Raw genomic sequence first — 26,511 nt, 5'->3', positions numbered from 1 at the left:
CCTCGATCCAGCTCCGAGCGTCCGCCACTTAAGCACACCACAGGCACAAAACACGCAATCCGCTGACCGCGGTGATCCGGATATAGGCTGCACCGACGTCCATATATTTATACGCGCAGACTCGCGAGAGTAGATGGATCTATCTGCCTGTTCGATCCGAGGTAGATATAACCAACGAAAGTGTCTTCATCCCGCCAAACTGCGGATCTTCGGCTTTCCATCGAGCATTACGGCTCACTAGCGCAAGTAGCAATCAGCCAGCGAGGCAACAACAAGGTGCGTGCGGCTCGATCGCCTTTCTCAGATCGTCGATGGCAAACAACTCGAGAAGTGCCTGCGAAGCGTCCACTCGGCCGCGGATCGGGAGGATCCCGCGTGAGCCCCGGTTGTGTCTATTGAGGGTGCACACTTCTCTCCGCAGATGACCGTCTTTGCTGACCAAGCTCTACGTTAGGACTGCTTAGCTGACTTTACGGATTTCCTCTTACACTTCCTCGCGACCGCTAGATCAACATCTTCGCGGGTTTTGCATCTCAGGGTGGCGCAAGATCCGTGCTGGCTACACTTGAACTGCGACGTTCGTTGACGTGCCTGACTCCCCTCCTGCAAGGTCGCTTCTCACTAAGAGCGAGCTCTACATATACTTTTCAGTCTCGAAGGTCATTTGAAGCCGCTGCTCGACCTGGGAAAGGCCAGCGTGACTAGTGAATGAAGATCTGGACGAGGTGGGCAACTCGCATACAGGTACCCCGGCCTCAATCGAACCGCCGAAAAGATCAATTTCTGAGGGCACTTTGTCATCCATCCCAATTGCACCGAAACGGCCACCCGAACTCGTGGTTTACGGCGCTCGTAATTCGCGCACACATGTCATTTGTCTAGCGGCGAAGCAGATCCGCCTGTCCAATCGCCTGTAGCCTCTGGCAACCGGCCGATACTACCTCCAGTCGGGTTGAATCGCGGACGCCACGTTCTGATCATCAAGTGCCCCTCTGCATCAGACGGAGCTGTTACGAGCGGACAAACCCACGTTTGGTCCGCCTTTTCCAAGCATAGAATCAGGGCCTCCGAGACCTCGGCACGACGCCCTAACGTCAGGTCACTCACCTCCCGCTCCGTTCCACCTCGGTCCCAAACAACCCGAGGAGCAGCACGATTGCCGTGCTGACCTTCACAAGAGGTGCTGCAGTCTGAGCTACATCGACACTTCCGAGCGAGATCGAGCGCAAGCGCCTTGCACACATTTCTCTCGGTACGTCTTCACAACCACAACACCTTTGAGTGATTCCTGCATCAACATTGCTCGAGCGTGTGGGTGCAGAAGAACGAAACCAGCGTCCGATTTGCTCGGCCTCGCCAGGCGGAACACAATCAACGCGACCCTTGTCGTCGCCTCAAGGTGACAAGTATGGATCCTCGTGTTGAGGTGCTACCGCTTTTTGCTGGTACCCCTAAACGCTCGGCCTCGACGCGGAATGTCAAAGGCGTTGGCGCTGTCGGCAGTCCCTTGCAGCGATCAGAGACGATGAACGACAGCCCAACGGGAGCGCAGGCTCGCGTCGATCTCAGCAGCCCTCCCGCTCGACCACCTCGTGCTCACTCTCGGTCGCGACCCGCTTCTCCGACGCCTAGCAGCTCAGCATCGGCAGCTGCTGTCCCCTCCCCAACTCCAAAGATGCAGCGAACTCAAAGAAGATCTTTGAGCGAGCTGCGGCATCGCAAACAAGATTCTCAAGATTATGTGGACGCGTTGGAAGGCCCGCTCGACCATTCTTCTTGGAGCGGGCGAACTTCCCTTGAACGGCCCAGCAGCGAGCTTGAAGGGCCTCTAGCAACCGTGCCGCTCGGCAGCATGGTTCAACACGACCCCGCACAAAATAACACAATGCTGCTATCTCACAGATTCGGCCAGGTGTTCAACGACACACTCGGTCAATGTACTCCTGCCACGTCGTCCCAGTCTCCTGATGTGGCGGTACAAGCGACCACACCATGCCAGCTTGTCCGGCAGCAGATCTCGCCAGAGGCTCTGCGGGCTCATCGAGGTCGAACGCGTCGCAGAGATGCGAGCAAGAGTCTGCAGATATCCACCAATGCTCTCTCGACGACTGCATCCGAGTCGTCCCTCGCCATGCCTTTCTCGCCAGACTCGCCACGGTCAGTCTTGCACGCCTCCCAGTGGTTTTCTAGCGACTCTGATGCGGGATCCAACCGATTCTCCCGAAGTTCCAATTGGACCGATAAGAGCAGCATGAGCATAACGCCGCCCAGCGATACCATTTCCACTAGTCGTACCACGTCTGCATGCACCGACCTGACATGCGCACAGAGCGACTTGGTGGCCTCTACAGCGCAGCCTTCGCCAACCTGCGAAGTCAGCCTGGCGAACCACGGTGAATTCGAAAAGACCACTTTGGATGCCCTGACTGCTGGGCTCGGTCTTCAAATCACACCACACCGCTCACCGCCAAATCTGCTTGGTCAGCCCGATGGCGTGTTGATACCTTCGCCAGGGAGAGGAGACGCCTTGAGAGAACTAAGCCCGCAGACACGCCTCCATCACCAGACAAGCCCGTCACTGCGGCACGCGTGTGCTCTTCCGCCTCCGCAAGGTCCGTTGCCGCCTCTCCCGGTTCCTGCTCGTCTGACACGGCCAAACTTGTTGCGCATGCAGTCCGACACAGGCCCGACCACCACGAGTATGAAGCTTTCCCAAGTCACCGGTCTGCATTCGATCGGCCTCTCACGACCCGACAGAGTCACAGCGCCGTACGCTAGAGTCTTTTCAGCAGGAGCCCAGCCTCTAGAAGCTGTCCCAGCTTCCCCTACATTGTCTAACTCGTCTTCTCGAAAGATTCGCACCTCCAAAGCTCTCAATGGGCCGGAGCTCAACAGGCACCTGGGCGAGCTAGAGACTCTCAAACGCTCAGATTCGTACACATCTCAAACCCGTCACAAGCACACTGCATCTACTTCGACTTGCGGTGGATCTTATGAAGCTTCTGACGACGGCTTTGCGGTCGACCGTCAACCGCGACGCCGCGGCAAAAGCTCAACCAGAGCGCCACTTTCTGCGGGACCTTTTCCGAGGGAGCGAACGAGCTCTCTGCAGCAGCGCGTTCCCTCTCGCCTGCAGACCAGCAGCTCTGCGGCTGAGTTGAGGACTCCCGCTCAACCGAGAGTCGCGACGACTCTGAACAGACAGCGTTCACCCAGACCCAATACGAGCAGTGGCGTCACCATTGAGAAGCCCCTTGAGAAAGTGCACGGCTGGCTTCAAGAACCTCTCGAGGATGTGCCCAGTGCAAATACTACACGCGCAAAAGACGAGGGTCATGCGGACTCACTTAGACCTAGCACAAGCATGGGAATCGCTTCGCCCCGAAGCTTTCAGCAATCCACGTCTCCTACATTTGCCAACGATGACACCTCCACTATTCGCTCCAGCCGCGGCTTGAGCTCACCGCAGCCTGCTCACAGGCCGAGTACCAGTAGCAGCTTGCAAACGCGGCTGGTATCTCCCTCCGAGATGCTGGCAAGAGAACCGAGTGATTACGGAAGAAAATCGCCAGACAGCTCTTCACGCTTGACCCCGTCCATATCGTCCACGTTGCGACGATGGCGCTCGAATTCTGCAGCGTCTTCTGCTTCCACAAAGCGCGCAGCTGACGCTAAAGCCCAGCATGCAGAGACATTCGACCAGTCGCAGGAAGCGCACAACATCGTCGTGGACAATGATCGGATGAGGACAGCTGGACTCAGCCTCGCGGCTCGTCCTGCCACATCACCGCACGAGCGCTCGCCTCCTAGCTTCTACCAAGCACCTGTATCAGTGTTTAATGCTCCCATGGTGGAAACACCTCTTCCGCCAGTCGAGCAGCTCATCGCCCAGGATGTCTCTTCGGTGGATTTGAGAGGTTGTCAAAACATGGCACTGCCTGACTGGCTCAAACTTTCTCTGCCCTACATATCTAGCACGTTGATGTGAGTACACGTGGCCGCCAAGCGCAAGGCAGGCCGCTGAGCCAATGTCCGCTGCCTCCTCCTTGCACTCCACCAGCGATCTCGACATCTCGTCAGCCGGTCTGTGGGAGCTTCCCGCTGCCATGTCAATGTGCAGCTCCCTTCAAACTCTCAACATCTCGAGGAACAATTTTGGTAGGATCCCCACGGTCGTCGGGGACTTGCAAGCTCTCACCACTCTGATCGCCGACGGAGTTGGTGCGAATCATTTGCCAGAATTTCTGGGAGGACTGAAAGAGCTGAAGAGCTTGAGCGTCGCAGACAACGAATTGTCACATTTGCCCTCTTGGATGCATACCTTGAAGCTGGAGCGTCTCTGTATCGATGGCAATCCAATGCAGCCAAATTGGGTGCGCATCGTAACGCCATTGTTATCGCATGGTGCTTCGCTTCGTACACAACGACCACCCTCGCTGCATACGAGCTCGACATCAACGTTCAAGGAGGGGCTCTTCAAGAATAGAGTGACAGGACTCGTCTCGTCGGAGGATTTCAGTGGACCGCACTCAGCTCCCATCTCTCGTGCTGATCCGATATTGCCAATCGTGGCCGCCCCGCTTGGTCCGCCTTCTCCTGCATCAGCAAACGCGGCATCTTTCAATAGCCAATCTTGGCGCGGAAGGACGTCGACCAAGGTTGGAAGTTTGAGCGAAAAAGCTCCGCTCCTCACGCCCTCATCTGCTCCAGCGCGGAGTATGAGCTCGACGAATGACTCGCACACGGAGCTCGCTCCGCCCCTCACATCGGCGCGCAGACCGAGCGTGGGCAACGGTCTTAGCACGCTCCTTCGACGCGTCGGCCGCAAGCAATCCAATGCTGGTTTGCAGGGATCGCCGATGCTCGATGAGCCACCGCCAATGCCAATACAGATCCCGCAGCTTCCTCCCTCTATACAAGGAGTTCTACCCAGCCCAACCCTGCTATCGCCAGAGATGGAGCATAGCCTCTCTAACATCGCCACCGACGCTCATGAGAGCGAGACCGCAATCCTCGAAAAGCGAGAGCAATGGCGCCAGATATCACCTGATCATTCGAGGCGCATTCGTGCTCTGATGCACTACCTCAAAGATCTGCACGACCTTTCGGGAGTTTCCAGTCGCATGCTTGATGCCGGCGTATCGAGTCCGCTTGAAGATCCGCAAGTAGGAGATTTGCCCCGCCAGACTTTTACTCGGGTACATTCGCGCGGCGACAACAGTCCAAAGAGCGCCGCATCTGATGAAGCGGCTTCTACGCTGCTAGCCAAAGATGACTCTGTAAGGCGTGCGCGCATCTTGCAGGAGATCTTGTCCACCGAAGAGACTTATGCGCGTCAGTTGCAAGAGCTCGTAGATCTCTACGTTGCACCCATGAGAGCTTTCGATCAAAACGGAGTGCCTCTGGTCCCACCTTTGGAGCACGGGCTAATTTTCATGAACGTGGAGAGCATTTCTCAGCTGCACCGCTCCCTTGTGCCATCACTTCGCGCTGCTGTCGAACCGTTGCTCGGCACGAACGCTCAACCGAATGCGTCACATGACGCTGACCTTACAGCAGCTGCGGCTCAAAGCGTAGCGCAGACTTTCCTCTCGCATGCTGCATTCATGAAGATGTACAGGCAGTGAGTGCAGGCAGGGCCTCTATTTTCTTTGACGAACGTCACGCTGATTCGTGAGCGTCCCTTTTTCCTTGCTTGCTGCAGGTACGTCAACGGTCTAGATGGCGCCCAGGTCAGGGTTGCGGCCTGGCTACAGTCCATGCCGACAGTGGCAACATCAGGGCGGGGATCGACGCCGAGGCCCTCTACAGCATCGGAAGCGACGCCGAGCGCACTTGCGCGCAAGCAGGTCAAGCGCGTACGAAGTTTCTTGCAGCATGCCAAGGCAGACCAGCGCCACAGTCAGATCAATCTCGAGTCTTACCTCTTGTTGCCGGTGCAGCGATTGCCGCGCTATCGCTTGCTGCTGGAGGATTTGGTCCGGTACACGCCTGCTCATCGCGTGCAGTACGGTGAGAACGGCTTCAATCCCATGGTCGCTGCTCTCGAAGCTATCACGGAGCTCGCGCGTGGCGTCAATGAAGCCAAGCGACAGAACGAGCAAGATCAACGCTTGTTGGCTTGGCAGGCGCGTGCTGTAGGTCGATGGCCTAACCCACTGGTGCTCCCTCACCGCCGTCTGCTTCGAGATGGTCCCGTCACTCTGACGCGCGTGGTGAAGCGCAAAGCGTCAGTCGCCGTACCTGCACAAATGTTCGCCAATGTGGACGAGACGGATTTCTTTTCGGACGGTGCGATCGGCCGGACAAGGACACCATCAGGCGCAGACTTGATCGAGATTTTTGCGCTCCAACAGCAGCTCTTTGCCAAGGCTCTCCAGCTCATTCTTTGCAACGATTTGCTGGTTGCAGTTGCGGAGACTTGCACAAGCAAAGAGTCGCCTGCGCCCATTGAGCTGTACAGCGAGATCCAACCGCTCGTGCCAGTCAAAGTGACGGGCCAAACGACCATCAGAGTGGTGGGAAAGCTTTGCATACTTTATTTGGATTGCGGCAAGGCAGCAGACGCCCGTGCGTGGTGCAGCATCATCAACAACGCCTTTTCCCTGAGCGAGTAAAGCTTTCCATCAGGTGTTTGTCCAACTTTACAAAATCACACGCTTCCTTTGATTCATTCGCCACTCCTGCTATCCATCGATCTGTACATTGTCGAGCGCACTCCCCAATGCAACAAACATGTCATGTAGATTATATACTGTCCCGCCATCGCACGCAGCTTGGTCCCACGCTCTTTGTCAACTGATCTTTCTTTCATCTTCGATGCAAAAGAAATACATCAGCGCCGCTGTTCTGCCCCACATCGCTCGCACACTGCGGACCTGCGTGTGCGTGATACAAGGAGATGATGATTGCTTGCAAGTATGCCAAGTGATGAGTGAGGAATGTTTTCGACAGCTTTGCACTCTCAGCATCCTCGATCTAGTCGCCCGACAGCCAACCATAGCGGGTGAAACCGTTGACGAGGGTAGGGTCGGCAAGCGCGGTGCTGCACAGGACGTGGAGCGGAGAGGATGGAATGGAGCGAGCATGCGTGCGTCAGCGCCACTCTGACCTCTTCGAAGCGCCGTCTGCGTGCGCTCGCTACTCACATCCATGATCGCGCCTCCATCCAAAGCCAGATCTGATTGCGAAGAAAAAGGGAGGACGTTGCACGTTAGCGATTTCTTCTATTTTGAGCAAAGCAAGAGCACGGATGGAGATGTGTAGCGCTCTTCTCACCTTGAGCATAGGTCCTAAGTGCTTCATGTCAGGACGATGCGTCATCATGGTCTTTGCATCTGCTGTGCGCAAGCCACCGCGCAAGATGGGCAACGCGGCTTGGAAAAGCTGCAGCACGCAACGAAGCAAGAGTTTTAGAGAAGATGAGATGGAGCGAAGCTTATTGGGAGCACAATTTGTACTCACGTCCATATTGGGATCCAACGACCTGCCGATACCCTCCAACAGCAAAATGCTAATGACGGTGTTGACGAAGTCCGGCTCCATCTTGACATGGTGATTCCTCACACTCTGCAATACGTTGCTGAGCACATCTCCGATCCTGATTTTGCCCAGACTAAACGTCTTGCTCTTGACGCTCAAGACCAGATCCTGCATCTTGAGCGCGAACGTCTCTTCATCAATCACCAGATCCGGACTTCTGCATCTTTCCACCATCAACCTTCCAGCCAACGCTCCATCAAATTCCGCCACCGCTCCAAACAAGTCCAAGAAATTTCGCCTGTTCAGAGGAGTCAGCTCCACCGTCAAGCCGGCGTCTATGAGTACCAACTCGGGCTGATAACCAAGCGCATCCAGCCTTTCCAATTCATCCAGCCACGCCTCTGCATCGTTTTTAAGCGGTCTCAATCGCTCAACGACGCTCTGATCCACCTGATCATCCGCCGAAGGTGCTCCCTTCTTCGCTCCTCTGGCATAGTCCGAGTCAAATCGAGACAGGATGCGCAAAAAGAGGTCGTGCAGCATGGAAGAGGTTGTCGGCTTGTAGAACTTGATCATGATGTTTCCAGGGTGCAGATCCGCGTGCGTGAAATTGTCGATCAGGAGCATGTTCTGCAGGCAGTGTTTGGCAAGAGTCAGCAGTGGTATTGCCACACACAGAGGTCATCGACCATTCACCAAGAAAGCATCCAGACCAAGCGTAGCGATACGATGGTCGAACGCAGCTCCACCCAAGTTCAAAAAGTGCTTCAGTGGAAGCGCATCTTCGTACTCCTCGAAAAGGATTTCGCGCGTGCTGAACTCGAAGAGAGGTCTGGGGAACGAGACTGCAGCTCTCCTCTTTTTGAAGTTATCTTCAAACCTCCTCAAATGTTTCGCCTCGTTTCGCAGGTCCAGCTGGCTGAACATCATCGAAGCGAAGACATCGACTTCTTCGGGAAAAGAGAGCCACTCGGCGCCGGGGATGAGATTGATGAGGTTGGCAAAGAAGGACATGATCTTGATGTCCCGATTGATCGTCCTGTGAACCTTGGGATGAAGAACCTTGATCGCTACCGATGCGGTAGGCACTGCGGGCGGCGCCGAGTCATCCTCGTAAGTCAGCGCGAGCTGTCGAGACACTTCTGTAGATCGCGCCCTTTCTCGCTTTTCCGTCAGGTAAGCGGGGGGCAAGAGCTCCGGATTGAGCTTCGCCTTGTACACCTGTGATTCAACGCCGCTACATGTGTTAGACCAGAGGAGGAGGGCGAATGCTACCCTTGTGACGCACCTGTGCCACAGCTCCGATGCCCAAAGGCTCGTGCGGGAACTCCTCAAAGATCTCATCGAAAGGCTTGCCAAAGACGCGCTCGATGACCTTCTTGGTGTATGCGAATGAGTGCGCCTTGCCGTTGCTGTGCAGCTTGCCGAGCAGCATGCACAGCTCTTCGGGGAACAAGTCTCGCCTCGAGCCGGCCCATTGAGCGAGCTGGCGAAGGGGAGTGAGAAGCGAAGCAAAGAGTGGTCAGCGACTTGATATTGGTCGGCAGCACTCGTGGTGACAGGGTGGGAGGTCTGCGCGGAGCATTCATGCAGTTGATGCTCACCTTGATGAATGTGGGACCTGCTCTCTCCATCTGCTTGACCAGGAAGCCGTACCACCAAATAGCGCCCCATCTCTGACCCTCTTCGTCCTTTCTGACTCTTCTCCTCCTTCCCAAAGGTCCCTTTTTCTTCCTGCTTCCCACCCAAATCATGGGTATGGTCAAAAGGACTGGCATGAACAAGCAGAAAAGCACAACGAATCTCTTGGTGGTGCCCAGTGGCTCTATGATGTAAATGTTCAGAGTCGACCCAATGGAACTAAGAATGCGGATGATGAGATGGGCGGATGGCTCATTGTCCAGCGCTTCGACGGAGGGTGCGAACGCCTTGGAATCTTCGTGCTCGTGCGGGCTTGACTTTGCGTCTTCAGGTTCGTCCGATTCTGCCTTGACCGCGCTCTGCAAGTAGATCGTCAAGCCAAGTCCAACTGCAGAAGCAGGTAAAGCTACGGTCCACCATCTTTGCGCTCTTGACCATTTGAAATGAGATGAAGAGGAGGTCGACAGAAGTCGAATGGAGGATTGCATGCCCTTTGCGACGTGGCTTTGCTCATCTTTTTGCCAATGTCGTGCTGGGCCCAGACGTCGCTGTGCCCGCGAGGTGCTGCAAAAGCGGCTATGCTCGCATACGCGCTGAGGGCTTACACAGGGCTCGATTGTCGAGCTTGCGAGACCGACCCGTCTGAATCGTGACGCTGTATGTGTAGGAATGAGAGGCGATGAACAACGTCCGAGGACCGGAGCATTGCACCTGAAAGCCCCAGCCATAGTTGGGAGCGTCTCAATCAAGAGCCTTCGATGCGCTCCTTTCGCAGCGAGGCGTGGCTCCGATCGCAGTCTAGGTGAGCTTGTCTCTTGCGTCCTCTGCCCTGCTCGTAAGAGGGATGAAGAGCAGGCCCTTGAGATGCTTTGGCCGTGAAGGTACGCGCTGGCGAGCCTCGTCGGGCCAGGTCGAGGGAGGCCCAGGCACGAACGGGGGGGGCAGCTTAGTGAATCACGAATCACAATGCGCATCGCAGCCATGCACCGCATGTGGAGTAAGTAGTCGTGAGTTGTGGGTGCATGTGGGCGCGGGAGTCAGATTTCATCCGGCTCGGCTCGACAAGTGCCACGTGCGCGTAGCAATCGAATCGTATCAAGCTTAGCAGAAGACGCGTGCGCCACCCACCGTGCGCCGTGCTATATGGATGACGATCGATGCTGCACGGCTCAAACCTCCCAGCGAGCGTGCATTTCACAGCTTCGCCATCATCGCACCTGCACCTCTTTCTTGGCCAGCAACCTCATTACACATTCCACTCGCCTTGAACGCCCTGTGCCAGTATCAAGGGGACTTTTATCTTTTGCGCGCATTGCTGGCAACATCTCGAACGTGTTCAAGGCAGCTCGTATCCACGATGGTCATGGCACGCAACCTGGTCCGATCCGCTCGTCTGAGCGCGAGCGTACCTTCCAGTCGATCCATCTCGCTTCCCCGATTGGCAAACATTTCTCCCATCGCAGCATCTTCTTCAGCTAAACCCAGATTGCAAGTCAACTCATTCCAGATCCAACAACAGCAGCAACGCTTTTACGCTGCTAGCTCTGGTCTTTCGCAAGCCGAGATCCAGAACAGAATCTCCGAGGTGCTCAAGAGCTTCGAGAAGGTCGATGCTGCAAAGGTGCGTGCTTCTGGTCTAGAAGAGGGTGCAAAGCATGCAACATATGCCTGTAGAGTTTGCAGGCGGACAAGATAGCAGTACGCAGATGCAAGATCGGCGGTTTCGTCTGGCGCTTTCGGAATAGAAGGACTTTCCGGTAGAAACTAGTCTCGTTTGTCTTCCATCCAGAAGAGCAACATCGCTGGGCATCACTTCCCATCTGTGTATGCGCTGACGTTTGACGTCTGCTCTTCGCCTCTCTTCCTCTCTCTCCTCCTAGCAGCTCTCGCCCACCGCTTCTTTCACCGGTGATCTGGGATTGGACAGCCTGGACGCAGTAGAAGTCGTCATGGCCATCGAGGAGGAGTTTTCCATCGTGAGTGGTCGCGCTTGATTTATTGAAACGCAATGGGGGGTAGGGGAGGGGCCCAAGACGATCTCAGAAGGGTCTCTACGTTGCTTAGATCCGACCTTTTGCTCGCACATCATGCTCATCGATTTAAAATGTGTGTTGATCTGTGCGAATAGGAAATTCCTGATGCGGAAGCGGACAACATCACGACTGTTCAGCAGGCTATCGAATACGTCTCCAAGTCTCCAGATGGTGAGTGATCAGTTGTATCATGGTCATTGCTACGATGGCTCCACTGCAGCTTGGCGCATACAAGCTCTGCGCTGCCAGATCACACATTGCCGCACGTCTTCTCTAACACTTGTGCGCTCTCCTTCCTTCCCTACGCAGCTCACTAGACCAAAGTATTTGAAGAGGGAGATCAAGATCAGGATGGGCTGGCAGGCGGCACAGCGTGGAAAGCTCAGGTGTCATCCCCTTGACCTTCCAGACCCAAAGTCTCCTCGAGCGGAGGCTTGACCTCTTCAATGTGACAAGTTGCGGCATGGAAAAATTTCAGTCTCCCGCCTGATATATGGAATGCACGATTGTGAGGATGGCAAGGATGCGACTCGATGTCAGGCACGGACTCTTGCGATGGCAGAGTGCTCGTGACTCTGGACCAAGTTGTTCGTCCAAAATTCACGATTGCGGAAAGCCTATGCGGGATCATTTTGACACTCGTGACTGATCAAGCTTGTCCGCCTGCTGTGAATAGGCGATGCTGGAGAGAAGCAGCGAAAGCTATAGGTGAGGAGGTGATCATCAGTCACGGTTCAAGATTGCGAGTAGTGAGACCGGTGGACGATGCTATAGAGAGCGCAAACATTTGCATTTGCATTCACTGATTTGGGGATCATCAAATGTGAAGGTCGTTTAATTGAGCGACGAGCTCTGCGAGAAGCGTGGACAATTCGAGGGTGCATCGATGGTATATATGACCCCTTTGACTCGTCTCCAAACTCAGACGGAATATTCGATCTAGATATGCACTTTGACTGCTGTGCCTCGGGTTTGAAATCTTGATCGATGTTATTCTAGCTAAATATACTACTCAGACTGCATGCTGTCGGCCTTCTTGTGGGCGAATTCGACCGCGCCTGACTTTGACTCACCCGAGTCGAATTATCTCAGCTATACAGGTGAAGAGAAGAGGCAGCATAATATGGGCTTGCATTTTCCCGCGGACCGACCTCACCCAGCCTATGTAGCTGAAATCGCACGTACGTACCTCTATATAGCTTGACTCTTGACTCCCTCAGTCTTGAGCACAGAGCTTCTCGAGTCAACACTGAAGCACGAACCAAGAATCAAATGTTGTTGTGATTGCACGTAAGAGGCACTGCTGCTAGCTGCTGATTGACAGTCACGACTCACGGTTTGAGTCAAGAGTCTTGACCGCGCCTGTTCATAGAATATGGTCTGAATTTGAATCTTGAATGTGAACGTGAATCTACTCACAACTGCAATTTGAATCTGATGATGAGTCAATGCTGAGTCGAGAGTGTGAGTCGATGAGTTGCATGACCTTGATTCACATTCAAGATTCTTGATTTTAGATTTTGGTTCCGGCTCACGACTCGTGGATCCGATCAAATTTGTGTTACGCGTCGCTATATGAGCCTATGCATGATTGATGAGGCAGCTAATAGCTAGACTCTTGAATCACGAATGTCGTACCGAAGCCGAAGCTAGATTTGTCGCACTGTACAAGGTTGATTCGAGATTCGCTCATCGATCGCGGCGCGGCGAACACGGCCCCTTTCTCAATACGCTATACACGGTACACCTCGAGATGTGGTCCATTTGCGCAGACGGGGCACATCAGCAGTAGTCAAGAGATGAAGAGCGTGAGTCGGGAATGTGCGGTTGCTCGCGGTGTGTATCGGAGTAGTCACAGTGTGAGTGTGAGTATATGAGTGAGAGCCTCTGCGAAAAGCAGAATCTCAGCCCAAGCACACACAGCCTCTGATCGTCGGCTCAAGAGACGCGACCTTGATCGATCCACTTCGAATTCCAAAGCCCCATGATTCTTGATTCATTCAGCTGTACATGAAGCATCGCATGAATCAAAAGGACCCACTATTATGCTCCTTGATTGGCGAATTTGATTCAGATTCTTCAGCAATGTTTACGAAAAGACGACCACTGCCATGGGAAAGTCGAGATCCGCAGCGAGGGCTCCATGCAGCAGCAGGCGAGTCTGGCTGACTGAGCTTGATTGGACTTTGACTATCATCGTACGTGCGTCCGGCAGCTTTGAGCGAGCGCGGACAGCAGCAGTGATTGAGTCGCAAAGGCGATCAGGATGATCGTAGCGCTCATGCAAGCTTTTGTTGTGATGGAACATGTATGCCATGCCATGGAGGTCCACGCACCGCAAGCATATGCGCTCGATCGATACTTGATTGCACCTCTGACTCGCTCCGAATTGGATCTTAATTGCTTCATCAAGATCAAGTCAGGAGAGGAGTAGACAGCAGTCGCGAGTGGAAGCAACGCCAATTGACTCGCGCATCTACTCACATCTCATCACGCGAGCGATCAAGGTCGAGCCTTCTACCCTCAGGCTCTCCGCTTTCTCTACCCATGCATCCACCTTCCATTCGTCCACTAAGCCATCCATATCTCACCTCTCGTCATCTAGCGACTTCTCATCCATTGCTTCTGCATCCATAATCCACACTTTGTGTGCATTCCAGCCTCCTTCGAAGACGACTTCTCTTCTTCACAGGGCACAAAAGAGCGGAAAGGCAGAATGGAAGACCACACCTTTGTAAGTGCGCCTGTGGAACTTAGGGTTGTGGTGTCGAGTCGTCATGAAATACTGCGCAAGCTGGTAGATAGGCGCATCACTCTGATGTCCCTGCATCCTCGCAGCGTTCCATCGCCACTCGGGCCAGGAGCACCAGCAGAGCACCGAGCGTCGGAGCTTCGAGCTTTGTGAGTGCACCCTTTCGCCTTGACCTTCCTTATTCACCCCCCAGTCGTCCCGCTCAATACCTCTCCTTTCATCTTTGATTTGCTGTTCCTTCCTTTCGATGCGCACAGCGCTCTGCTTCCGAGGTCTTGGCCGGCCCGTCATTCTTCTCAGTCCCTGTCAAGGCTGAGCCCAATATCAAGACTGAGCCTGGGACAGGCACGGCAGCGTCGGCCCCTTCACCTTCCACCCCCGCCCGATCCGCGTTTGACGCTACACGAGCAAGAGTGACATCAAGCTTTCGAGCCTCTTCAGTCGGCCTCTCTTCGTCTTCCTCTTCCGCACAGCGAGGACAGTCCGTGCCCGCTTCTTTCCGTGGGCGATTTAGCACTCCCAAACCGCGCAAGAGGCCTTTTACGCCCTCCACTCCCTCTCCAATAAGAAGGAGGAGCAGGAGCAAAAGCGGATCCGTAGCGCCGAGGACAACTTCGGTTTTGAGAGCGAGCTCGCTCAACCCTTCCGTGCTTGCCTCTCTGGGCGAGCACCGTCTTCGATCTCCGTCGATGTTCAGCATCGCCAGGACTCGTACGCCGAGCATATCTCCTCGGTCCGTCCGAGGCTCAATGGCTCCACCCAGCACGCCTCACAGACGAGAAGCACGCAATAGCAACGTCAATGTCGACGCTGCCGGTGCCGGTGCACCGCATTCTCCATTGGCTCGTCTTCTGGGAGCAGATCGATCCATCGATCTCGAAGCTCTCGAGGCTTCCCCTTCGCGCGCAGCAGCGCTTCGTCGAGCCTCTGCGGCGCCCAGCAGCAGCACCAATCGCCAGACAGCGCCGCCATCTGAATTAGCATCGGCTCATCTGCCAACCCGCGCTTCTGCTTCCATCGCCAACGCAGATGGCATCGGCATGCGGGATGAAGGCTACGATTCATCATCCGACGGCGACGGATTCCAAATCACCTCGTGCCGCACCGCTTCGCCAGCGCAATCTCAATCAGGCCTCACTGCCCTCTCAGCCTCACCTCCGCCCGACTTCAGAACGCAGCGATCTTGTCGACAAGATTGCGTCGTTAGGATCTCGATGGAAGGTCCGGGAGGTGTGAGCCTGGACTGCCAGATTCCCATTTCTCAGGAGCTAGCTGCCAGATCGGCGGTGCTGCGCGCGGAATTTGCGAGAATTCCTAGACAGCTACAAAAACGCGTCGATGAGTTGCACAAGCGATACGCCTGGTGAATGAGTCGCTTCGCGCGGAAAATACTCGTCTAAAAAGGATTGCTTCGAGCGCCTGAAAAGGGGATTGAAGTCCGCGAAAGACGAACTCTTCAAAAGACCCGCTTCCTCCTTCTCGCTTCAGAACGTTCTTTCTCGAAGGGTTGGCACATGACGATCCGCCGGCCCAGCATCTCGGCCCTCATTCTCCGCTCTTGATGTTCTCCACACTAAGATTTTGTGAGCATCCCCTCCGCCTACAGCTACGCAATCTGAATCCGAGTCAACAGTCGCGTTCACCACGCATTACGGTCAGATGCAACGCTGTTTGTCGAGGCGCGACTGGCGTTGATTGCTTCGCGAAGAAAGAGGCCTCTTGAGCTCGCGTCGCTGTGTTTGAAAAGCGCAGCACCGAGTGAATGTCCATTTTAACATTTCAATCTCAACCACCACTACCGCTTCTCCTTTGCCCATCTGACATTGCGCCTCAAGTATACCCTGCTCGTCATCGATCCATCTTGCGTAGGTACGTGACGACTGCCCAGACTGCGACGTTTGGCCTCCACTCGTATTCTATGGGCCCATAATGCTCTCAAGTCCAACCTCGTGCCGGTCTCTTGCGCATACAGTTGAGCTTTAGCGAGCGCCTTCGGGGCTTGCGGAGTAGGCTTTGGTGCTCTGTCAAAGCCTTGACCCATCGATGGATTGTCGTGGTCAACGACAAATGCCGTGAGATCTTTCAGAGTAGGGCCGTCGGAAGTTGCCCTGCTTGGCCTTATTTGAGCGTAATTCAACTTCCACTCCGGCCACGATGCAGAAGCTGGCCTTTTCGAACAAAACGAATGGATAGCTGGATGAACGGGTACTTCGTCAGGTGCTGCGCCGTACGATGTCTCTTGCGCCAAGCAAGGATACACATCTTGCTCGTGTGATTGCTGAATTACAGCAGCACTCGGTACGTCGTTGTTCTCCGGCTCTTCTGCTTCCTCCTTCACCCTCAAAGAGAATGGCGCAGCCCAGGGATGTATCTGACTGGCGGGTGGTGCATGCGTCGAATCAATCCTTTTTGGACTCGAGCTTTGCGCTGCTCCATGTCCCTCTTCATCAGCGCTTGCTCCGCATCTGGTCGGCGACGAGTGAGAGGAGGGCACGTCTTTGTCCACCAGGGAGAAGGCCGGAACCAAAGGCTTGTGCGCGGACTCGTGCGTTGTGTAGAGGATGGCAGGTCTTGACAGCCTAGCACCTTGATGGTGATGGGTTTCTGAAGGGAAAAGCGCATCATCATGCGTGGATGGACCGGCCTGTGGCTGTTGATGCCCGTACACATCCGTTGTACCTCCACCGCCCCTCATGAAATCCGCATAGCTAGCTCGAGCAACGTCGCAATGAGGGTTGCGAGATGCAGGATCAGCATTCGTCGCTACAGCATGCCGTTGCGCAGGGTGATTTCAATATGCTCACAAATCATCAAAGGCTAGATTGATGGCTTGCGTGTGCAAATCTGCATCCATCTCGTCGGATGGATGAGGATGATGCGTTGCTGCATGCGCAATGCCACGATCCTGATAGACACCAGCAAATCCGTGCGCATCGTTGCGATACTTTGTCGCTTCGACTTGCAGGAATGCACCTCGGCCATCACAATCTTCTTGAAATGGAGTGGACATGGTCTTGCTTCTCTTCACCGTCTAGCGTGCTGCCCAATCGTGTTGGATTGTGATTTGTTCTCAGGGAATGGCTCGTCCGGACCCTCTGAGTCTTGCGTACCAAATTTTTGCCTTCCCTTCTCAACCTCGCGCGACACAGGTGCCCGTTTTGCATAGTCTCATCCTTTCTGGCTGGTGGATGGACGTGATCTTGAAGAAGCCAGCCAAACACATGTGCTGTCCCCTTTGGGTCTCAAAGCTGTCGTACCGCGGATCGTATATGGTACGCGCTGAAGGACTCAGCATGCATCAGCAGCATCCCGGCCATTCAATTCACAAGTCTGACTCCGCGGCGTTGCATGCACCTCCGCCGCTCAACACGCGCTCAACGCGCACGCGCGTTTTTATCACGTGACATCTGCTTCCCTTTCGCCACTCAACTCTCGTAAATTTTGGCTGTGCACCTGATGCATCGTGCATCGACAGAAAGTCAAGAGTCCCTCTCCACTACTATACATTCAAGGTCCTCGCTCGTCGTCGGTCACATTTGTGATTTCTATGTAACGGTCCTCAAGATCTCTGACGGTCGTGTGTGTGCATTGAAGATTGGCAAGCAGCCCCGAGTCAATCAGCTACCTGTCCATTCCCACGCTCTGACAAGAATTGCACGAAAGAAGCCGCGACCACAAGCGCATTCGAGACAACATGTCCCTGCCTCAAGATCCCACGGCTACTCTTCAATCCCTCCAATCATCCATCGCACACCTCTCTGACGTTCTCGACCCTGTCCTTTGCCAAAAGCTGTCGGTGCTGAGCCAACAACTAGAGAGTGGATCTTCCCAATCCGACGTACAAGTTGCTTCCGACCACGCTTCGAATGGTCAAGCGGAATCGAGCAGGAGCAAGAGTAATGACGCAGCGAATAGGAAAGAATCGGGTGGAAGGTTGGACAGTGCCAGATTGAACATCAGCGCGGCGTACGTCTTGTTAGACCTGGTATGGAGTGAGTGTGGCTTCAGCTATTGGCAACCAGAGCGATGAATCAGCGCCTATATGCGCTCGTGTCTCTTTCTCTCTAGCCAAGGAGTAGCGCCAGAGCAACACGATGGTGTCTTATTCTTGACTACGGACAAGCCATCTGACATTCCTAGCCCTCACTCCCCCACCCCCTCCTCTTCATGCGCTTCTTGCAAACTACCTCTCACAGTGTATCTCAGAGTAAACTCCAAAGATCCCAAGACGCACAACGTCACAGCCTCTTTGGAACGCGTCAAGAACTATTTCCAAAAAGTCGCAGTTGCTCAACGAAAGTTGCCGCGACTTGCACCGCCAGCTTCGAGCGGAGGGGATGGCACAAATGCCGGCGCAGGATTGGAAAAGCTGAAAGCTGCCGGTTTTGGAAAAGAGGAGCGGAGAATGCCGGTGGATGGTGTAGCAGCTGGACGTTTCGTCAAGGCCGCATTGGACAGAGGAGCAGGCAAATCCACCTCTTCCAAGTCTTCCAAATTCGACTCAAAAGGTTCTCATACGCGATTTGAGGATCAAGACGATGACGATGATGCTCCGAATTCCAGTCGTGCATCTCCATCTACCTCATCTCTCCCCAAACAGAAGAATGAGAAACACCAAAAGTCCAAAGCTTTGGATGCGAATTTGAGCAAGAAGGACAAAGTTGCCTCCTCAACGCAACAGGAGGTCAGCGACAAGAAGCGCAAATCGAGCGAGTCCGCTGCAAAGGTCAATTCGACCGACTCTGATCCTTTATCCCAGGAAGCAAAAGCTCTTCGTAAAAAGCTCAAAGAGGCCAAATTGGCCAAAAAGGCAACGTTGCGGTGAAGGATGGCATGATTCCGCTCGGGATATCTGGCAGCTTGCCGCATCGATCTGAAGGTTGCCTGGCTTGCGTTGTGTGACCAGCGTCCTCCTGCACTGCGACTGAATCGAGCATCCATACTCAATCTCACATCGATCAGCCCTAGAGACCGATCGCCGAAATCTCGTCTTACTCGCGTAGCATTACATGTTCGAGATTATGTGCAGGCGGAAAAAAGTAGAGCATCTTCGTGAGAGCAAGGTGGGTAGCGATAAACCTTCATTGTGTAGCGATTTCTGTCGATTCAGATCAAGCTTGATGAGATGGGTCCACGCATCTATACAGCAGGCACCTGAGCTGCGACGACATCTCTCTTGAGTAGCACCTGACGCATGAACGTAAGGGTCCTCTTCGTCATGTTCGAAGGCTTCGCGACCAAAGCCCTCGCCATAGCCCGGTACCTTTGCGTAGCAATCTTCTCGTTGCCAGGCTGCATGACTGGGCATTTGTTCTGCACACGGAGCAAAGGAGAAAGAGGTGAACAAGAACAACGATAGGTTCGACGTGTCAGTTTTATGTCGCCTAGAACACCTCTCCCGAGCCTGATGTTGCAGCTACACTCACTACAAAGTGGAATGGACCTTCGCAAATTTCGCAAAGCTGACCACCTCGGTTCGTGATGGCAAAGGACGCCCTGGCCGCGGGTTCTCCTCTCGTAGCAATCTCTGCGTAGGGGTCCGCAACACTTTGGGAGTGGCTTGCAGCCGGATGCCTGGGTGGCGAATGGTGCAGCACGGGTTGGCTCTGAGCGTATTGCGGCGGTTGCAATGTGCTTGGCCTGGAGAAGGCAGACACTGGCATTTGCGAAGTCGGAGGAGGAGGAAGAGGAGCCAGATCGGAGCGTGGAACAGAAGGAGCAGGCTGTGACAGTGAGGTTGCAGATTGTGACGCAGATCCCGCCGACTTTCGCGCTCGAGCTTGCAGTTGGCTCAACCTGGCCGGTCCCAACTCTTGTCTCTTCTTCTCCAGCAGATGCGCTTGCTCGAGGGAAATTACTCCAGCAGACATTGGGTCGATAGGCGGTGCGGCAGCTTGACGTGCAAGCTCTCGTTCAGCCTTCGTCATCGATGGTCGAGGGCGGTATATGTAATCGAAGTTACCGAGCGGTGGCGGCGCCTCGGGACTAGTAGCGAGCAGCAAAGCTTCGCTCGCGCCGTGCACCTTCCTGGAAGTAGCCAAAAGTCTGCGATTTTGGTCGTCGTTGAATGGTCCGAGAATCGTCATCATCTCTACCAACTTGTCTCGCAAAACCCTAAGCATGCTCCTTGCTTGCGCCACATCAGCTGTGCCAAACATGATCTCGGCCGCATGCATGACACCATCAATGTTTGTGGCGCCTAGATCACGAAGCGAGCTGAAGCCTTGCATAAGCTCTTGCTTCTCCGCATCGGTCAACAGTCTTGCCTTGCGTCCATGTTTGCCCTTGTTCCAGACTTGCCATATCTTCGCGACTGCGCGGATCAGATGTTCCCGCACGATGCCCGCGTCCAGGAATACTGCCCCATCAAAGTCCAAGCCTCGAACGTTCTCAGGTAGCTGCGACGAGTCGATGAAGATGAATGCAAATTTGAAGCACGCATAAGGAATGCCTAGCTGTTTCTCGAAATAGACCTGTGCACAGCGCAGTGAATGATCAGCGAAATCCCAAGCACGAGCTTCTGTGCTCTGCACTTACTGCATGCAGATGGGTCAATTGCGGACGCTTATTAGAAGGCTGCAAAGCTTCAATGTCCGTCTTCTTGACCAGAACATTGTCCAGCACCTCTATCATGACGTTGCGCGGAATGGTCTCGAGGATGAGCTGCGCTTGAGCAGGTGTCGGGATGTTTTCGCCATCTGGCATGAGCACCTGACGGCCGCGAGGTTTGGGCTGGGACGGTCCTGCCTCGCCGTCTTGGGTTCCAGGCGTTGCCGCGTCGGTCTGCGACTTTCTTGGACGGCCACGTGCACGCGCAGCGCCTTCGCCTTGAGACTTCCGAGGACCACGCTTGCGAGCCGGCTTCGCCACGAGATCTCCTGCCTCTGCTGCGACTTCCGCAGCGGCAGGCATGGCGTGATCGGATGCCTCGGAGCCAGCGCGCTGAGCGACCCACTCCTCGTCGTCGTCGTCTTGCTGCTCACCATCCAAATCGTACTTCGTCTGCTTTCGCGTGCGCCTCTTGCCGCTAGCCAGCTCTTCTGCCTCGCGCTTGGCCTTCTCCTCTCGGCGCGCATCCTCTGCCAAGCGAGTCTTCTCCAGCAGATCCTGCCAGAAGTCACTGTCTGCGATGTTCTGCGCTGGAACAACATCGGACTCGCCATTTGCATTCTCGGTCTCCCAGATGCGTGCAAAGGAAAAGCCGCCATCGCCTTCCGTGGCCGCATGTGGCCTGTCTTGATCCTCTGTCTCTGCACGCTCTATCAACTTGTCCAGATCATCGCTGGTGTAGCGTATGTCCTGGGCGGTCTCCTCCGTTCCTTGCTCCGCAAAGAGAGCCTGAGCGCCGTACTTGATGATACTTTCGATCTCTTCAGCTTGCGTCTCTTCATTGTTGAGATTCTGCACAATGAGATGATCCAGCACCATCTTGCCTCTAGCATTTTGAATGATGCGTTCTTCGGCGGTGTTTTTTGACACCAGGTCAAAGATAAGGACGCGCTTCGTCTGACCGATGCGGTGTGCACGAGCAATGGCCTGCATGTCGACGTGTGGGTTGAAGTCGGGATCGAAGACCTGGGCCGCGATGCGAACAACGATGAGTGAGCACTAGTGCACGTGCGCAACGAAGTCGAAAGCAAAAGTCATTCTGTACTTACGATGACCGTGTCCGCTGTAGCCAGGTTGATACCGACGCCACCAGCCCGAGTGGAGAGAATGTAGATAAAGTACTCCGAATCGGGCTTGTTAAAGGCATCGATGCCCTTCTGCCTCTGTTTCTGGCCCAGATTACCATCAAGTCGCAAAAACTTGTAACCAGCATCTTCCAAAAAGTCCTCTACAATGTTGAGATTGATGACGAATTGCGAAAAGAGCAGGACGCGATGTCCGCGGGCTTTGAGCTTGGGCAGCAGCTCTCGAAGAAAGGCCAGCTTGCCGCTCGCATCCACGAAGCGATTCATCTCCTCTTCCGCCACGTACTTGCGATCGCCCTCTCGGATCTCGAGCGTCGGAGCGATCAGATAAGGGTGCTGGCAGCATTTGCGAAGCTGAGAGAGGATTCCATTCATGTTGAGCACAATCTTCTTCTTCTTGCCTTTGCCGTGCCGCTCGTTGAGCAGACCTTGAATATCCTCGATGTTCGCCTCGAGGATACTCTTGTAGATCTGCTTTTGCACAGGCTTGAGAGAAATGGGAACGATGAGCTCCGTCTTTGCAGGCAAGTTGACCACATCCGCCTTGAGCCGACGAAGGAAGAAAGGTCGCAGGCGAGGTTGAAGCTCTTCGATGAGCGCCGGCGTGAGGCTTTCGTATTCCTTCTTGAGATCTTCGATGCGGGACCAATCGCCGCCAGGCTGCAGCCAATTGAGCAGATTGAAGAGCTCGCCAATATTGTTGTTGAGCGGCGTGCCGGTCATGATCATGCGATGTTCAGCAGGCAAGTCGTTGAGCTGCCTGACGAGCTTGTTGGATTCTCCTCCCTTCAAACTCTGACCTTCGTCCACCACCATCACTTGCCACTGCTGCACTCTGCGCAGCACGGCCGGCGTCGCACGAGCCGTCGTGTCAGACACAAGCACGACGTGAGCCTTGAGCGCCTGTCGGCCGTCCACCTTGTTCTCATGGAACAGCTCGTAGTTCTCGACGACGTCGCGCGAGTCCGCAACGCCATAGTAAGGCACGACTCGCATCGAAGGCATCCACGTTTCGAATTCTCTGACCCAATTGCCAATCGTCGAGTTGGGGACGACGATCAAGAAGGGAGACACATTGTACTCGTGGTACAGCGAGCCCAAAAAGGAGATCATTTGAATCGTCTTGCCCAGACCCATCTCGTCTGCCAATATGCCAGGTTGATGATTGAACCAGTTGAAGCGCATCCAATTGAGACCTTCGAGCTGAAAGTCCAGCAGCTGCCCCTCGCAGACATAGCGTGGTTGCTCGCGGAACGGCTTGAAGGAGAGGCCCTTCCTCTTGTCAAGGTCTTGAAGCTGCTTGGTGCTGAGCCAGGGCACGAAAACCTTTCGACCTTGCAAGTACCGACGATAAGCAGCCACAAACTCTTCGTATACGTCCGCTTGATCAAAAGGGCTCGGTCCATCCTCCCACGTGCTCAAGTCGTATCCTATGTCTTCCCACTTGACAAAGATCTTGGCGACGTACGGCAAGCTTTCGAGAGCACTCTCGGGGTCGAGCAAGTTTTCGTCCAAATCATCAATGTGGATCATGTTGGGATCTTCGCGATACTTTTGACGATTTTCGGCATGCTGCTTGGCTCGTGGACGACGATTGGGGTTTGGCGGCTCCTTGTTGCGTGCCGCGATGCGACCTGCAGCGCCCAGAATGTCTACCTTGAAGAAGCAGTCCAGCACTCGATCTGGCGTGCGCCAAGGGAATGGGATTCGCAACTGAGCATCAGGGACCGCTCGAGGAGGTCCATCAGCGACAATGGCCACCTGATCATTCGTCTGATCCTCGACCAGCTCGAGCCTCCTGCGCCTTCGACGCCTGCGTAAGGCAGGAGCCTGCGAGAGCAGCTCCACAGCACTCTTGCGACCGCGTGCCAGCGTTCCTGCCACACCAGCCCTTGCCGACTGAGCATTAATGATGGGTTTTCCTACGCCCTTGATCGCCTTGTCTTCCAGCTCGACGCGAGTGCCCTTTTGCAAAAAGTGATTGAGCAGGTGAGAGTTGGCTACACTGAGCCATGCGTGCGGTACCCATTGGGTGTTGCGAAAGGATACGTCGACGAATCTGACCAGGTACTCTCTGTGCAGATTCTCCTTGAAACTTCGGACCGGCAATGGCTCGCCTGGCGCTTGCTCTGGCTCTGGTTCGGCAGCCGCTTCGGCGGAGGGACGCCAAGCGATGATGGACGCCACTCTACCCCAGACTTCGCACTGCAATGGCGCGACCAGAATGGAATCAGCAAGCGTTCCACGATATACACTCGAGGGCAGAGGGTACTCACGTCCATGCATTGCCACTGGGCGCCCTGCCTCGCTACAGCCGTCTCTTCCACAGTCGAATCGCCAGTGACTTGTCGACAGCATTCGTAATGGGCGCACCTCCTGCACCGATGACAGCGGAACATGGGTGGCGCGTCCAGCTCGCGCGGCTCGTCCGAATGACAAAGCATGCACCTCCTTCCATGTTCCGTAAAGCAATCCGAGCATTCGACAAAGGAAACGAACTCGTTCCACTTTAGCCCTTCCCTCTCTACAAAAGGTTTGCCCGGTTCGAGGGCCTTCTGGGCTGCTTCGTGAATGGCGTTGATCTCGTCCAGGATACGGCGCTGACGAGGGGCGGCGAGGCATCCCCAGTGGAAAGAGGCGGAGCAGGTGCAACATTCCAGCCATCCTCCAGCTTGCAAAATGCCCTGTCGTCTCTCCTCCACGCGATCTTCCAATGTTCCCTCGATCGCTTCCGTCTCGTCAAATTCTCCAATCAGATTCGACACGCGTCCGCCTTTCGTCTTGCGCTCCATCAATCGCCCCTTTCGGAGTTTGCCCTCACGATGCAGTTTGCCGACTAAGCGCTGCAGGCCACCCATCAAGCTCAGTGCAGACTCTTCACCGCACTTGTGACAAGTAGGCCAATGTTTTCCCAGCAGACTCTTCTCGACGGGCAGACCATCCTGATCAAATTTGGGCTCCTCGTCTTCCGAGACGTGGTAGTGCTCCTCTGCGCTATCCTCGCTCTTGGCTCGCCTTCTGCGCGACTTTCCGTCCGAAGAGTCGGAGAGCATCTCGACCGAGTTGCGACGATGACGCGCAGCGCGCGTAGACTTGTCCAACTCGTCCGAAACGACGCTGACATCGTCCGAGTCTTCCAGATCTGAACTGTCCTGCAAGTAGGCGTCCACGCCGGAGTCGTCCGCAGCGTCGGGAAGTGAGCTATCATCCGATCCGACAAGTCTAGCGGAGCTCTTTTTGGGCATGGGGGAAACGTCGCGCAGCTTGCCGTACGTGGCTAGAGCATCCTCGCTGAGCGGGTCAATCTCAAAGTCGATGTGAGGTTGTATCTTGACTTTCTGCTTGGATGGGAGGGGTGGAGCCTTTCGTCGCTGATGTAGGGGCAAACCGTAGTCTCCATACACGAAATCTTCATCGCTCGAAGGATAGAGCGGCACGAACTTCTTGCGCTTGCGTTTGGTCTGACCTTTGCCGGGTCTGAAAGCGCCGTCGAACTCTCCTTGCGATTCTGCCTCCTCTGCGGAGTCGCCTGGAAGGACGATTGGGTCCAAGACGTAGCTTGCACCAGCTGCGCTCTTTCGTGGTGCTCTGCGGCTCGTGCTAGCGCTTGATCGCGCGCGAGTCTGAGTGCCAGCCTTGCCTTTAGACTTCTGGGCACCCCGGCGAGATTTTCTCCGCGGAAGGTCATCCTCAGACGACTCGTCCACTTGAATAATCTCTTCAAGCTCGTCCTCCTCTTCCTCCTCCGCCTCCTCCTCCTGTTCCTCCTCCTCCTCGTCTTCCTGGTCAGAAGCGGCTAATTGGCTGGCAAGAGCAGCTGCAGACAGACGACTGGCTTTCCGCTTGTGAGGTGCGGAAGCTTTAGCGCTCCTAGTGCTGGGTCCCGCTGATTGCTTGGCCTTTGCCTGACCACGACTCGAGCGGACAGCTGGTGTTGAAGCAGCAGCTGCGCGTCCCAAGGCCATGCGACGCGTCTTGAGCGGTCTCACATCCTCTTCCTCTTCATCCTCGCTCGCAGCCGGCGTCGTCTGGAACCTCACTCCCGCAGATCTTCGAGGCGGTCCTCTGTTTGAGCGCAAATGCACATCTTGGACCTCTTCTACACCTGGGCTTTGTTCGTCATCCGACGAAGCGGGCTGCCAAGCAGGTTTAGCCTTTCCCGAAGTTGATGCTCGAGAAGGGCGCCCAGTACCTTTGGGCACGGGTTGAGGACGGGAAGCGCGCGAGGACGAGGACGCATCGCGACGCGTGATGATCTCTGGAAGCTCCTCATCTGCGCTCATAAATTCCTCATTGTCGCTCCTCGCCGCTTCTCCGTAGGAATACTGATCTGAATCATCGTCGTCTTGTCGAGTGTTGCTCGGTGCAGCTGCACGCGCACCTTGACGCGTTCCACGTCGAGGTGGCATATCTGCTCCCCGATGGCAGCAACGCGACGCGACGAGGAGCGAGTATCGGATAGCCTTTTGGTCGGAGCCTTCTAGCTTGATGCCTGACCGTTGGGGCAACAAGTCTACCTGACCGAATGGGTCGAGTTCTGAGTCAAGAGTCGGAGGCGGGAGGGGGTCGTGGCTGTGCAAGAAGAGCCGTGCGTGTGGTACGCGATCGAGATGTCAAGGCTCGCCGCACCATACTTTTGACTTGTGACCACCGGTACTTTACAATCAAGAGTACATGCATGCAGCCTTGCCCGCGATGCGTGAGTCCTGAAATCTTGATGAATCTTGAATCACGAATCTTGATGAATGATCGATCGATCGATGCGGCCAGGAGTCACGACGGAGCTGTGTCACGAGACGCGTGCGCGTGCGATCAAAAGTCACGAGACTGCGCGGCATCGAGGCGAACGAGTTTGTGTCAAGAGTCTTGAGTCTTGAGTTTGAAATCGCGCGCGCGCGTCTCGAGAGTC

At 55.0% G+C, this 26,511-nt stretch overlaps 7 protein-coding genes across 7 annotated transcripts; 4 read left to right on the top strand and 3 right to left on the bottom strand.

The window, feature by feature from the left end:
• The first annotated feature begins 1,145 nt into the window (after positions 1 to 1,145).
• On the top strand, positions 1,146 to 6,848 carry IE81DRAFT_163298 (hypothetical protein). The gene is made up of 3 exons (XM_025510555.1): positions 1,146 to 3,984; positions 4,061 to 5,623; positions 5,705 to 6,848. The coding sequence occupies exons 1-3, from the start codon at positions 1,409 to 1,411 to the stop codon at positions 6,615 to 6,617; spliced, it is 5,052 nt and encodes a 1,683-aa protein (XP_025372770.1). The 5' UTR covers positions 1,146 to 1,408; the 3' UTR covers positions 6,618 to 6,848.
• A 130-nt stretch (positions 6,849 to 6,978) lies between these two features.
• IE81DRAFT_344509 (ABC1-domain-containing protein) lies at positions 6,979 to 9,611 on the bottom strand (the record flags this gene model as incomplete). The annotated part of the gene is made up of 7 exons (XM_025515815.1): positions 6,979 to 7,045; positions 7,149 to 7,180; positions 7,279 to 7,386; positions 7,465 to 8,112; positions 8,179 to 8,703; positions 8,771 to 8,968; positions 9,087 to 9,611. The coding sequence occupies 7 exons, from the start codon at positions 9,609 to 9,611 to the stop codon at positions 6,979 to 6,981; spliced, it is 2,103 nt and encodes a 700-aa protein (XP_025372769.1).
• Positions 9,612 to 10,486: 875 nt separating this feature from the next.
• IE81DRAFT_285138 (acyl carrier protein) lies at positions 10,487 to 11,335 on the top strand (the record flags this gene model as incomplete). Its single annotated transcript, XM_025511622.1, has 3 exons — positions 10,487 to 10,744; positions 11,007 to 11,099; positions 11,252 to 11,335. 3 exons carry the CDS (start codon positions 10,487 to 10,489, stop codon positions 11,333 to 11,335), a joined length of 435 nt encoding a protein of 144 aa, XP_025372768.1.
• Positions 11,336 to 14,398: 3,063 nt separating this feature from the next.
• Positions 14,399 to 15,489, top strand: IE81DRAFT_163187 (hypothetical protein). The gene has a single exon (XM_025510553.1). The coding sequence runs from the start codon at positions 14,598 to 14,600 to the stop codon at positions 15,273 to 15,275; it is 678 nt and encodes a 225-aa protein (XP_025372767.1). The 5' UTR covers positions 14,399 to 14,597; the 3' UTR covers positions 15,276 to 15,489.
• On the bottom strand, positions 15,490 to 16,703 carry IE81DRAFT_163192 (hypothetical protein). Its single transcript, XM_025510554.1, has one exon. The coding sequence runs from the start codon at positions 16,601 to 16,603 to the stop codon at positions 15,704 to 15,706; it is 900 nt and encodes a 299-aa protein (XP_025372766.1). The 5' UTR covers positions 16,604 to 16,703; the 3' UTR covers positions 15,490 to 15,703.
• Positions 16,704 to 17,412: 709 nt separating this feature from the next.
• Positions 17,413 to 18,936, top strand: IE81DRAFT_319890 (hypothetical protein). Its single transcript, XM_025512863.1, has 2 exons — positions 17,413 to 17,900; positions 18,105 to 18,936. Exons 1-2 carry the CDS (start codon positions 17,603 to 17,605, stop codon positions 18,731 to 18,733), a joined length of 927 nt encoding a protein of 308 aa, XP_025372765.1. The 5' UTR covers positions 17,413 to 17,602; the 3' UTR covers positions 18,734 to 18,936.
• IE81DRAFT_308721 (hypothetical protein) lies at positions 18,778 to 26,367 on the bottom strand. Its single transcript, XM_025512379.1, has 5 exons — positions 23,879 to 26,367; positions 21,567 to 23,807; positions 20,446 to 21,483; positions 19,335 to 20,381; positions 18,778 to 19,221 (listed from the first exon to the last, which is right to left on the bottom strand). The coding sequence occupies exons 1-5, from the start codon at positions 26,009 to 26,011 to the stop codon at positions 19,048 to 19,050; spliced, it is 6,633 nt and encodes a 2,210-aa protein (XP_025372764.1). The 5' UTR covers positions 26,012 to 26,367; the 3' UTR covers positions 18,778 to 19,047.
• Between the last annotated feature and the right edge of the window lie 144 nt (positions 26,368 to 26,511).

The sequence above is a fragment of the Ceraceosorus guamensis genome (assembly GCF_003144195.1).
Source record: "Ceraceosorus guamensis strain MCA 4658 unplaced genomic scaffold IE81scaffold_4, whole genome shotgun sequence".
Lineage (NCBI taxonomy): Eukaryota > Fungi > Basidiomycota > Exobasidiomycetes > Ceraceosorales > Ceraceosoraceae > Ceraceosorus > Ceraceosorus guamensis.
This window is presented reverse-complemented; position numbering and strand designations above follow the sequence as displayed.